The sequence below is a fragment of the Chiloscyllium plagiosum genome, unplaced genomic scaffold, assembly GCF_037043375.1.
Source record: "Chiloscyllium plagiosum isolate Xiang-an unplaced genomic scaffold, Cpla_swu_hap1 HiC_scaffold_18, whole genome shotgun sequence".
NCBI classification, from domain to species: Eukaryota; Metazoa; Chordata; class Chondrichthyes; order Orectolobiformes; family Hemiscylliidae; genus Chiloscyllium; species Chiloscyllium plagiosum.
This window is the reverse complement of record NW_028270156.1, coordinates 61,599,241-61,612,658: the sequence shown is the minus strand read 5'-3', so window position 1 is coordinate 61,612,658 and position 13,418 is coordinate 61,599,241. Positions and strand designations below refer to the sequence as shown.

At 42.7% G+C, this 13,418-nt stretch overlaps 1 protein-coding gene across 3 annotated transcripts in view; it reads right to left on the bottom strand.

Annotated features, from left to right (window-relative positions):
* LOC122557942 (potassium voltage-gated channel subfamily KQT member 1) overlaps nt 1-13,418 on the bottom strand; it is a 693,104-nt gene that overhangs the window by 447,204 nt on the left and 232,482 nt on the right. For all 3 annotated transcript variants that reach the window (XM_043706180.2, XM_043706184.2, XM_043706182.2), the window contains exons 4-5: nt 2,694-2,820; nt 1,051-1,129 (exon numbers count right to left, since the gene is read on the bottom strand). In XM_043706180.2, coding sequence (XP_043562115.1) covers nt 1,051-1,129; nt 2,694-2,820 — 206 coding nt within the window. The remainder of the gene's footprint in view (nt 1-1,050; nt 1,130-2,693; nt 2,821-13,418) is intronic.

Sequence of the window (13,418 nt, the reverse complement as noted above, 5' to 3'; positions counted from 1 at the left end):
ATAATGGCATCACTGCCATTTATGTCTTGTTGTTGGTGACAGACCTTATTGAACCTCTCCAGTCAGTATGGTAAAGGTGTCCACAAACAACTGAATGGCTCGCTAACCTATTTCAGAAGGCTGTTAATACTCAATCGCATTGACAGGGTAGTGGAATCATGTTTAGGTTTCCTGCGCTAAAAGCTATTAATGAACCAGCTAGGCATTTTGTGACAACCTGACGGCTTCATGGATGATCTTTACTAACAGATTGCAAGCTCTTCAGTCCAGATTACTTGGGACAAAGTCATTTCTAGATTTTGGAGTTTTCTGGAATGCAGGAACGGTGGCACTGTTGGGTCGTCAGGCAGATTCCACTTCTCCCAAACCTCTCAAAAAGATGAACAACATGGAGCCTCTGACTTACAGATACATCCAGGGTTTCACTGCAGCCTTGCTGCAATGACCCCCAATGTTATAATCCTGCTTGCCAATCCAAGAGGGGCATAGAATTCTGGCCCAAAGTCTGAAACCAGGTACAAGCTGAAGATCCAAAAAGTTGCTTCATGTTTACATTTGCGTTGGAGATCCTGATCATAGCCACACCATCTTATTGAGACCAGATGCTTACAATAGGAAGAGTGCAAGTGAAGACACAAGAGGACTTTAGACAGTGACTCACTCTCTGTTACACTCCTTTATACCATAAAGACAGACTATTCTCATTGGTAGTAAGTCACTCTCTGGTTTCTTTCACTCGCCACGGTGTATGACTGAGAAAGCCCCATAGTCTAGTACAAGATGGTATCAAAGAAACCTTCCAAAGAGTGAGCCCAAAATGGGAGAAGTGGCTTTTCACAGGGCAATGTTTTGATCTCACAGATGCTGGTGGGTTACCTGACCCAAACATCACAAATTAATTGTTTAAATAGGTGGAAATTCATATGTTATGTATGTAGGAGGTGGGGGGAAACAAATCTTATTTATAAGTTTGCTGAAACCACTATTAACGGCAACAGCGTTCCATGCCTGAACCCAGTTGGTAGAGAGATCCATGCTTACTCTGCTTACCTGATGGCTGATGTTGCAAAGACTTGTCCATTTGATCCCACACAGAGGACTATAACTGAAGCCACCACTACTATGAGATCTGCCAGGAAGAAGCACAAAATCAGGGAGATTATAAAAACTCAGGATTCACATTATGTATTATTTGTTAAAATGGAACAGGTACTTGTGCAGTGGCACTTCATGCTGGCTCATCAGTCTACATGCCATCATCAATTATTCATTCTGCTGTGGGAAACATTCACAATAGACTGAATTGATATCTTATTTTGTGACTCCTCCTAATTACAAGATTTTGCCTCTTCCTTTTGTCAAGGTTTTCAGTACCACTTACTCTCCTCATCTGAAATATCTCAGAGTTCGCTCCAGATGTCCTATTGCTATCACACTGAAGGTAAATGCGAGAGATGCACAGACACAGAGTTAAAGTGGGTTGCCCTTCTTGAATGAAAATAACTGCACCCTCAGAAAAGAACTTAGAACCAGATTTACAAAAGCACACCGTGGATATGTAAAGGAGAAAGAGTGGGGTTGGGGGGGGGGGGGGGAGAATTAAAGAAATTGGAGGGCTCTTTCAAAGTACCAGCACAGGTGTGATGGGCTGAGTAGTCTCCTCCATTCTGTATGACCAGAATCATGTAATAAACAGCTCAGAATGAGGCTATGTGGCCCATCACCTCTTTTCTAGCTTTTCAAAAGAGCTATTTAGTTAGCCTCCTTCCCTGCATCTGAGCAAAGTTCCTGAGTATTTATTCAATTCACGTCTGAAAGTTAGTGCTGAATCTACTCTTTCTTTCTAAATCCTAACAGTTCAGTGCATAAAAAATGATTTCCTCATCTCACTCTCCTTTTGCGAATTATCTTGAATATATGTTTTTTTTATTCATTCATGGGATGAGGGTGTTACTGGCTAGGCCAGCATTTATTGCCCATCCTAATTTGCAGTTAAGAGTCAACCACATTGCTGTTGGTCTGGAGTCACATGTAGGCCAGACCAGGTAAGGATGGCAGTTTCCCTCCCGAAAGGACATTAATGAACCAGATGGGTTTTTCCAACAATCGACAATCCATTGTCAAACTCTTAATTCCAGATTTTTGTTGAATTCAAATTCCATCATCTGCTGTGACAGGAATCGAACCTGGGTCCCAGGAACATGACCTGGGGTCTGTGGATTAACAGTCCAGCGATTAACAGTCCACTAGACCATTGCCTCCTCTGGTTACAGACCTTTCTGCCACTGCAAAACCTTTCTGCTTAGTTGCTCTATCAAAATTTTTCACAATTAAATTTCTCCTTGGCCTTCTCTGCCTCAATACCAACTTAAATAGTCCTTCAACATAACTGAAGTCACTTAACCTCTGTCCCATTCAATAAGTCTTCCTGGCACCCACCCCAGGATCTCAGAAATGCTTTATAAAATAAGCATTCCTGAAATGCCTACTGAATACAATACTTCAGTGGTCTAACTAGCAATTTAATATATTGGGGCACCAGTCATTATATGCCCCAGTGTAATGCTCCCCAACATCTTTCTTTCTCCAAAAGGCTAATCAGTCACTGAACAGATCATTGCCATTAAAAGGTGCTGGGGACTAACCCCTGAGTGTACAGTTTGTGTAAAAGCTGTTACCGTAACGTGACTCACCGATGATTGAGATTGGTTTCCTGGCAAAGCGCAGCCTTCCCCAAAATCCAACGTATTTGCTGCGACAGCCTGCTGACCACAGTCGGACGATGTATTCCGTTCCAAAAAATACCACTAATACAATCTCCTGTTGGAACAAAGAAAGAGAGAAGTTGATGGATAGAGCCATTCCAAAATGGTACAACATCTGTGCTGAAACAGAGACTCCAAACCCTTTGTTTGTATGAACACGATCCTGCGTACACCTAAACACTTATCTACAGCAGTGAAGGAAATGCTGTAGTGATGCTGTGCTATACAATCAGCACTTTATAATGAAGGAGCACATGCTTTGGAGGTGGACAAGGGATGTTAAATGAATTGAGGAGAAAGTGAGGTCTGCAGATGCTGGAGATCAAAGTTGAAACTTTATTGCTGGAACAGCACAGCAGGTCAGGCAGCATCCAGGGAACAGGAGATTCGACGTTTCGGGCACAGGCCGAAGAAGGGTTCCTGAAGAAGGGCCTGTGCCCGAAACGTCGAATCTCCTGTTCCCTGGATGCTGCCTGACCTGCTGTGCTGTTCCAGCAATAAAGTTTCAACAATGTTAAATGAATTGACTAGAAAAGTAAAGTCGAATGATCGACACAAGGACTATGTGATAGCCAGGTGATCTGCTTAATGATCTTTAGAGATCAGAGAATGTTTAGTCAGAATCTTCCCTCAGAAATTAGGGATGAGAAGAGGCCCAGAATGGGTAATGTGCAGATGATCTATAGATATAAAAAGTAGACTTGTTAGATTGAATTGCTGTTTTACAATCCATTCTATTTTCAATGCTTACTTCCTTGTTATCTTTAATACAATATAAAATAAGCCTGTCTACCTCTCTCAAGTTTGTCAGTTCCCGTTTAAGAAGTATGACAGTTGAATGGAGAGTGTGATTTATATCCTTGCACAAGAGACCATAAGACTTAGCATCAGTATTGGCCATTCAGCCTATTAATTCTGCTCAGCCATTTGAATATGGCTGAAATGTTTCTCAATCCCATTCTCCTGCCTTCTCCCTGTAACCCTTGATCCCCTTACTAAACAAGAACCTATCTATCTCTGTCTTGGCCTCGGCAGCCCTCTGCAATAATGAGTTCCACAGATTAACCACCCTCTGGCTGAAGAAACCTCTCCTCTTCTTAGTTCTAAAGGGACGTCCTTGCACTCTGAGACTGTGGTTTCTCCTACGAGCGGAAACATCTTCTCCATATCCACTCCATTCAGGCCTCTCAATATTCTGTAAGTTTCAATTGGATCTTCCCTTATCCTTTGAAACTCCATTGAGTACATATCCAGAGTCCTCAACCACCTCTCATATGACAAGCCCTTCATCCCTAGGATCATTCCGGTGAAACCTCCTCTGGGTCCCCTCAAAGGGCAGCACATCCTTCCTTAGATACGGGGCCCAGAACTGCTCACAATATTCCAGATGCAGTCAGACCAGAGCTCATACAACCTCAGCAGTATATTCCTGCTCTAATGTTCTCCTGAAAAGAATGCTGATATTGCATTTGGCTTCTGAACTGCCAACTGCACCTGCATGTTAAGGGAGGTTGGTTTAGCTCAGTTAGCTGGCTGGCTGATTTGTGATGCTGAGTGACACCAACAGTGCGGTTCAATTCCTGCACCTGTTGGGATTACCATAAAGGACACTTCTCCTCAACCTCTTTCCTCTCCTGAGTTGTGGTGACCCTCAGGTTAAAACAATTCCAGTTGCCTCTCTCTAATGAGAGAGCAGCCCTATGGTGTAGTAAGACATTAATGTTCTCTGTGGCAGGGAATGAGAATCCCGAAAGCTGTATTGCCTGTCCTAGTGTCCAGGTTCAGGATACCGCATGTGGGCTGCAGAGGAACTTGGAGTGGGAGGGGAAAGATCCATTTGTCATAGTTTATCTAAGTGACATCAGTAGAAAGAAGAAAGAGATTCTGCTGAGGGAATCGGAGCAGCTAGGGGCTAAATTAACAAGCAGAATGAAGAAAAGTAACAATCTCCAGATTGCAACTTGAGTCACAAGTAAATACAAGAGGTGAAAGTGTGGCTCAAAGATTGGTGTGGAAGAAATGGGTTCAGATTCATGGGACATTGGCACCAATTTTGGGGAAGGTGGGAGATGTTCCAATGGGATGGCCTCCACCTGAGTCATACTGGGACCAGAGTCCTGGTGAAGTGCATAACTAGGCCTATGGATAGAGTCTTTAAATTAAAGTGTGCGTGTGTGTGTGTTTGTTGGGCGGGGGGGGGGGGTTCAGTTGCATGCAAAATAATGAGAGCAGCAATGGCAAGAGTTTCGGGGAGTAATTGAGGAGGCACAGCAGAAATTCATCCCAAGGAAGAGGAAACAGATAAGGGGAGGACAAGGCAACCATGACTGACAAGAGAAGTCAGGGACAGCATAAAAGCAAAAAAAAACATATAATGTGGTGAAGTTGAGTGTGAAGCCAGAGGATTGGGAAGCCTTTATAAACCAGCAGAGCTCAACTAAAAAAGCAGTAAGGGGGAGAAGATGAAATATGAAAGTAAGTTAACTAGCAATATGAAAGAAAACTGCAACAGCTAATTTTGGATATATACAAGGTAAGAAAGAAGCAAGAGTGGATATTGGACTGCTAGAAAGTGAGGCTGAAGAATGGGGAACAAAGAAATGACAAAGGGACTGATAGACTGTGGAGTACTTGGAAATGCATGGTAAAATAGGGCTGAGTCAGCATGTCTTTGTCAAGGGGAGGTCATGTCTGAAAAATCTCTTCGAATTCTTTGAGGAGGCAATGAATAAGTCAGAATAGACATGATCTATTTGGATTTCTAGAAGGCTTTTGACAAAGTGCTGCACAGTAGGCTGCTAAATAATATAAGAGCCCATGACGTTAGAGTCAAGATACTGGCACACATAGATGATTGGCTGATTGGCAGAAGGCAGAGAGTAGGGATAATGGGATCTTTTTCAGGATGGCAACCAGTGACGAGAGAAGTTCTGCAGGGGTCCTTGTTAGGACCACAACTATTCACATTGTACGTTAATGATCTGGATGAGAGAATTGACAGCGTTGTTGATAAGCTTGCAGATGGCACAAAATAGATGGACAGGCAGGTAGTGGTGAAGAAGCATAGACAGATTCAGACAGGCTAGGAGAATAGGCACAGAAGTGGTAGCTAGAATACAATATGGGCAAGTGTGAGGTTGTGCACTTTCATTGGAAAAATAGAAGCACAGACTATTTTCTAAATGGGGAAAGGCTTTGGACATCTCAAGTATTTGGGACTAATTGTGCACTTATTTTAAAGACCATATTGGAAAGCCTTTGGATTGGTCACTTGCTTTTCATTCTTGACTTACACCATTGTTCCACCTTTAGAACTTTCCTAAGATGCAGTCAAAATAAAAAAATCAGGTAGTCAGGAACTCCATCGACTAACCGGTCACACAATGCCACACAAACTATGTGAAACTACATTTGAATCTGACAGCGCAGCTCAAATCCAACCAAGGTTTCCTGTATGGAGTCAAGTTAAAACCACAAGTTCCAGTGCTGGTGCAAGTCTTAAATTACTGTAATATTCAAATTGACAACCATGCTTTTTCCCTATCTGAACACCACTCCTCTGGTGTCCTCAGAATAGTTTCACTCTTTGTGAAAATTGTGTTACCCACTGGGACAGATTGTCATTGAGAAATACAAATGGCATCAGGTTGTTAAAATAGTGAATTGAAATGAAGTGAAATGGCTCTCCTCCCATGAGTCAGATCTACTTTAAACTCTTATACCCACTCATCACAATGGGTACTACTTTGCTTTGACAAGACTTTTTGGAAGAAACAGAAACGGAATGATGGACACCTGAAATAGAAGAGGCCTTTTTGCCCATGTCCAGAAGCAACAGAGAGATTCTGGTGGTTAGGAGGAATAGGGTTAGACTTTTAGCCCTCCTGCTAGGGTTGTTGATGCTAAAAATATCACTCTTCCTCGACCCAGAGTCATCTCAACCCAGGCCAGCTATTAAGTGTTATAAACAGCCAATTAAAGGAGACCTGATTCCTGCAGGACCTTCGGTGGAGTTTAGCTTCAACAACAGATTGAGAAGGGGGCAGGGCCAATACCAAGCTGTTCACAGTGGTGGCCTGGCTGGAAATGTCACTATTTTCTCAGTTCAAATTTAACCAAGTTGGAGAGAGGATGTTTCAAGCACCCGCTTCCCTTACTTAACCCTTCCTGCTACCACTTTCATGCTGGAAGTGTTTTTATTGGCCTTCCAGCTTTGGGAATTTGCCCATAATCCCTAATTGACCCTGAAATTGGCAATCCCAGGGAAAACTGGCATGCACGACCATTCTCCATGAGCATCGCAGCTGACCAACATTACAGCTCGATGGGGGAAAGATGCCGACCACAGAACGCCACCAGAGAATTGGGTCAATGGAAACGACAGAAAGATCACAAGGCCACCATGTTGGTGGAAATCACAGGAGAGCCATCAGGGTACTTGCAACTGGGAATACCAGTTGAAGGGTCCCCATAGCATCGGTGGCTAGGAACACCGTTAAGATCGCAAGGCTAGTAAATCTTATTCTTTTTCATTGTGCTTCTCGATGTTAGCAAAAAAAAAACTCATCTATTTCAGTTGTCCATCATTTTGCTTCAGTTTCTGTTTCTTCATTAAAGTGTTGACAAAGCGACATAATGTCCAGTGGGCACAAGAGTTTTGAAGTAGATCTGACTCACGGATGAGAAAAAAGTTGTTAACTTCACTGCATCAGGTGCATGTACAGCTAGCACATGTAAGTGTACAGCTTTGAAAATGCTTTTTCAGCGCATAATATTCAGGCTGATGAAATCCATCATGAAGTTGGTATAAAAGCCTAGTTTACATTTTTCTTATTTCATTGACAAGTTAACTAGCATTCATGGGCAGATGGAAGTTTCCTCATTAGTTAATAAAGAAACCCTTTAACTGGAACGGGTCACCTTTCACACTAGAATTCACTGGGGACTCTTCCCATTCAAGCCTCCTTTGTATTATGTATTTCTTTCTGTCTGGCAGATTATAGGTTAACCTTTCTTTGTAAAATAATAATTCAGGTTTTGAACAAGCTTTGTCACACTACAGAACTTCATCAGTTGCCAGAACGTCTCAAAAGATCTTAATGAATAGTGGTAGAAAGAACAGCATTTTCAGTTTTGTTTATTGTGTATGTACAGCTCATAAACTAAAGCATTGTCAAATATGTAAATGTGCACTGTCAGCAAGACAAAGCACAAGACAAGCGGCAATAGTTACTGTCTTTGAATTCCTTACTGTACATCCAGACAAGCTGAGTGTGTATCCATCAATCCTGCTGGAGATTAGAATGACTTAAAGGAGCGGACTAGTTGGCTGAGTGCCAGGCGCCATTATTCATGTCTGATGTTTAAATAGAGGACCACTGACCCCGACGAGACCTTAGATATTCACAACAGGTCAGAGGTGAAAGTGCACAAGCTGTTCTCCATAGCTGTACAAAACTGATCCAGGTATCCGTTAGCAACAAGAACATGCCCCCAGTTTCTGCCTGATATCGGAAAATGTTTCTACATCTGTCCTTACATGAGCCCAAGCAGTTCTGCAGTTTGATGAATACACTGTCATTGCAGCCCAGAAAGCTTGCCAAGATTGACCCAGAGCAGATCACGTTACTGAGGTAAGGGAAATAAAGCTGGTTTTAAAAAGCTCAGATCATTCCAAAGCTGCAAGTTATATTAATTGATCACATATGAAAAGGAAAATAAATTTGAGGGAATAAAAACTATAAAAGAGGAATCAATAATTGTCTGCAGACGTTTAAAACCAATGGCTGCAACACGACACATGCAGCATGGCAAAACCAAAAGGAGGGAACCGACCATTCTCTCATAAATAAATGTGCTGTCATTTCAAGAGTGGATCACTGAACATTAATGCTAGCACTAAGTCTTTAGGGAGCGGGGAGGGGCAGAAAATCAAGCTAAGGAAAAGACCTGTTTTGAACACTAATAGAAAAACAACTCCAAAGCTTTTTAGCCTCTTGAGGAGAGAGATTTTATCTTTGCATGAGAAGGCTAGATTGCCATGTGCTGCCAAGATTCCTTATCTGGGATCTCTGGCGACGGCTCATATGAGTTAAATAAGCTAAAGTATGGATTTTTTTTCTCCATAATGAATGCAATAATTCAGCTCTAGACAACAACTAGTGCAACGTTAATGAAAATAAAAACAAAAGAATACCAAGGTTCCAGAATGTTATTAATTGGACTTAAATCTCTTCGTAACGGGAACATTACTCCACAGGCAAGTAAAACTCACAAATCAGATCAGAGCTGAGTGTCCTAATTAGAGTCAATGATTCTTTTTCTCCTTCTAGTCATCCATTTCATTCCTCTACTCCACAGAACAGTCAACTACAATGCAAGTTTAAAACAAAGAAGGGGACGATGGTGGCACAGTAGCAGTGTCACATGGCGAATAATCGAGCAGACTAAGCTAATTCTCAAGGGACATGGATTAAAATCCAACAGGAGCTGGTGAAGAACTTAAAGCTAAACCCCATTGCCATCTGGTTCACTAATGCCCTTCCAGTAACAATATGTGCTTTCCTTAACCTGCTCTGGCCTCCACGTGAGTCTGGACTCAGTAATGTAGCTGACTCTTCACACTGTCCTTTGGAAATGTGTCGCAAGTCATTCACTTCAAGGGCAATTGGGGATGGGCAAAAATTGCTGGCCATGCCCGCGATGCCCACATCCTGCATAAAAGTAAAAACACATACAAAACAACATTTCTCTCACTAAAACAAATCAGTTCTCTCTTCTAGCAACAGTAACTACAGGGAAGGTGGTTTGACAGAGGGAGAGAGAAGGACTACTTTGGTTACTGTATGAAACAACATCATAGGAACAAGCGTAGGCCATTCAGGTCTCAAACTCAGCTCTTCTACAGTTCATAACCAACCAAAACTTAATTCCATTTACCGACTTTTCTTCCATATTCCTCGATCGACTTACATAATAATTCAACACTCTCAATCCTTATAAATTCTTGGCCTTTTGAGGGATGAGAGTCCCAGATTTCCATTACCTGTTGCGTGATAATGAGGGTGCAAAATTGGACAGGGCCCTACACAGGCCCATGTCTATTTGTTCTAATGTGAGCAGCATGCAGACGTTGTGTTGTCGGCGAATGTTAACAATTGCATTGTACAGCAAGTGACAATCATGCTGTCCAGAGGCTGCATGTCTCAGCGGGAGCTGAAAACCATAAGAAGTGAGCACAAGTTAAACCTATTTACGGGACCATAAATATGGCCGATGGAGGTTCTGGAAGTCATTCACAAAGTGATTCTGAGGGGACCTCAAGACAAAGGGTGTGGGAATGCTCAGGGAGACAAGAGGGGTCAGAAACCTGCCTTTGGGGAGAAGCTAATTAAAGTTCACACTTTCTCAGTGTTGAATTCTTAACTAATATGGAGCAGGGTCTTCTGTCCACTTAGAATCAGTCAGGGTGAGGACAGAGGCAGATTAGCTGAAGTGTGGAACTTATTTAGACAACCCAATGCAGTCATGACTGAGGTGGCTGGTTCTCCGGAGAAGAGATGCGCGCAGTTTGTCTTAAAGCTCTCCTCTGCACCAGGGGAAATGAGATGGCACAACAGTGCTGGAGGCCTGGGCCATAGGGCACAGCTACCCCTCATTTTATTGATGTCAATCTGCATCTAATGTTGGATAGTTAGAGGAGGGAGGCTCTCTTCCCAGAGGATAGAAAGAAGGAGCCATCTGATTGTACAGATATGGTCATCTCCTTTTCTCCCTCGACTCTTTCCTCCCTCTCTTAATGAGCGGATTCCTTCCTGTGCCAAAGTCACCACCATATCCCTTTCACTTGAAAATCTCTGTTAATCACAATTTATACCTTATATAGCTTTCCTTGCACTTGCATGTATTAACGCTGTCTCACATCCACATCTCACAGCCAGTGTACACTGCCAGCTGTTTAACCATCTTAACTGCATCATCCAGCCTTATTGCACTGCACTCATAGTCACACTTGCCCTTAGCTTGCAAAACAAGGTGGGGTGTATAATTGGAAGGAGCAGCACAACAAGTGAGGACAAGCATGGTTGCATTTCATTACAACTGTGGTAAAGAGGTCAGTTCATCACTGGCATGTCCATGACCAAAGGCATTGCCGGCAGTAGGACAGAAACAAGCACATTTATACATATTTCCCCATTCCATCTCCATTATATCCTGACCCTTACGCCTTTCTCCGTTCCCTACTCAAGAACTGCAACTTCAACAGACAATTTTCGGACGGCAACTTCTTGAAGAGCAGGACAGAATTTTGAAGAAAATTCACACTGAACACAAAACTGTGGCACTTTTGTTTTCTCTATAGTTGCTTCCAGATCTGCTGAGTTTCTCCAGCACCTTCTAGTTTTTGTTTGATGTGTCTGATGTTAATAATTAACACCTGAAAATTGGTGAACTTTCAGAATAATAGTAAGCTCGGGGAAAAACAGGGGCCGTAGATCTGCTAAGGTGATGTGATATTAATCTGTATGGATTCAGCAAAGCATTTGACAAGGTTCTGCATGGTACACTGGTAAGCTCGCTTAGATCACATGGGATACAGGGGGAGCTAGCCAATTGGGTATAAAATTGACTCGATGATCGGAGACAGAGGGTGGTGGTGGAGAGTTGCTTTTTCAGACTGGAGGCCCATGGCCAACAGTGTGCCACAAGGATTAGTACTGGGTCCACTGTTTTTCAAGTGATTTGGATGTGAATATAGGAAGATGGTACCAAAATAGATGGCAGACAGTGAAGAAGATTATCTCAGAGTACAACGGGATCTTGATCAGAAGGGGCAGTTGGCCAAGGAATGGCAGATGAAGTTTAATTTATATAAATGTGAGGTATTGCATTTTGGCAAGGCAAATCAGGGCAGGACTTATAAACGTAATGACAGGGCCATGGAGACTGTTGCCAAACAAAGAGACTTAGGGGTACAGGTGCTTGGTTCTTTGAAAGTGGAGTCACAGGTAGACATGATGTGAAGAAGCTGTTTGGCACACTTGCCTTCATTGGTCAGAGCATTGAGTACAGGAGTTGGGATGTCATGTTGCAGCTGCACAGAACATTAGTGAGGCCATTTTTGGAGTACTGCGTACCATTCTGATTACCCTTCTATAGGAAGGAGGTTGTTAAACTTGAAAGGGTGCAGAAAGGATTTGCAAGGATGTTCCTGCAACTGGAGGGCTTGAGTTATAAGGAGAGGCTGAATAGGCTGGGGCTTTTCTCCCTGAAGCATTAGAGACTGAGGGGTCACTTTAGCGAGGTTTATAAAACCATGTGGGGCATCGATAGGGTAAATAGACAAGGTCTTTTTCCCAGGATAGGGGAGTCCAAATCTAGAAGGCATAGGTTTAAGCTGAGAGGGGAAAGATTTAATAAGGACCTGAGGGGTACCTTTTTCACACAGAGGGTGGTGTGTGTATAGAATGAGCTGCCGGAGGTAGTGGTGGAGGCTGGTACAATTACAACATTTAAATTAAACACCTGAATTGGTAAATGACTAGGAAGGGTTTAGAGGGATATGGGTCAAATACTGGTAAATGGGACTAGGTCAGAATGATATGCCCCTGGTGTGCACAGGTCAAGTTGGATAAATGGTCTGTTTCCCTGCAGTATGACTCCTTATTTAAAGAAAGATATAATTATTTTAGAGGCAGTTCACAAATTCACTTGACTCATTCCGGAGGTGGATGGCTTACCTTGTGAAAAAAGGTTGAAGGTTTTTAATCCATCAGAACTTCGAAGAATGAGAGGTGATCTTATCAATATATCCTGGGGGAATTGGTAGAATGGATAGCAAGAAGATGTTTCCTCTTGTGGAGGAAGAGGACACTCTCAGAATAGGAGGTCTTCTGGTTAGACAGAGTTGAGGAGGAATGTCTTCCCTTGCGTGGTCAAGAAACTGGAAATCCTCTTCTAAAAGAAGGAGTGATGGCTGGGTCATTGAACAGATTCAAACCCAAGAGAGGAAAGGGTAATGGAGAGCATGCAGGAAAAATGGAGTTAAAGCCACTATTTGATCTATGATGATCTTATTGCGTGGTGGAAAAGGCTTGAGGGAGTGTTAGATCTGCTCTTGCGCGTATTTCTTATGACCTTATGAGCTTGCTGGAATCGAATATGTTAACCATAGACAGCCTAGTCAGGAAATGCAGCTTTCCTTTCTGCTCCTCATGCTTAACTGGTCACTCTATCACTGGTGGCAAGATTTATGTGCTTTTGATGTCAACTTCAGCAACATTCAACACGTCTACGGGAATCTTGATATGTGCTCTGTCAAATGCAGCAGGGTTCCTCCACAGCTTTACAGGTACTGGAAGCATTTTTAAGCTGATTGTCAGCTACATCACATTGTGCTGCTATCTGTGTATTGTCCATGTCTACTGAGTCACGTTGTCTAAGGATAGCCGTTTCCATCAGGTAGCCACTCTCACGCTAATCATGGTGTCTCAAATGTGGGGAGTAGGGTGGATTGGCAGAGCATAATGGCATCATGGCTGCACCCAGGATACAGAGATTTTCCCTGCATGTTATGTAGTCAATGGGTGCCTATCAACAGGACATAGAGGAAATACACTACCTTTTAGTTGTCATACACCTCAGAGTTGAAAT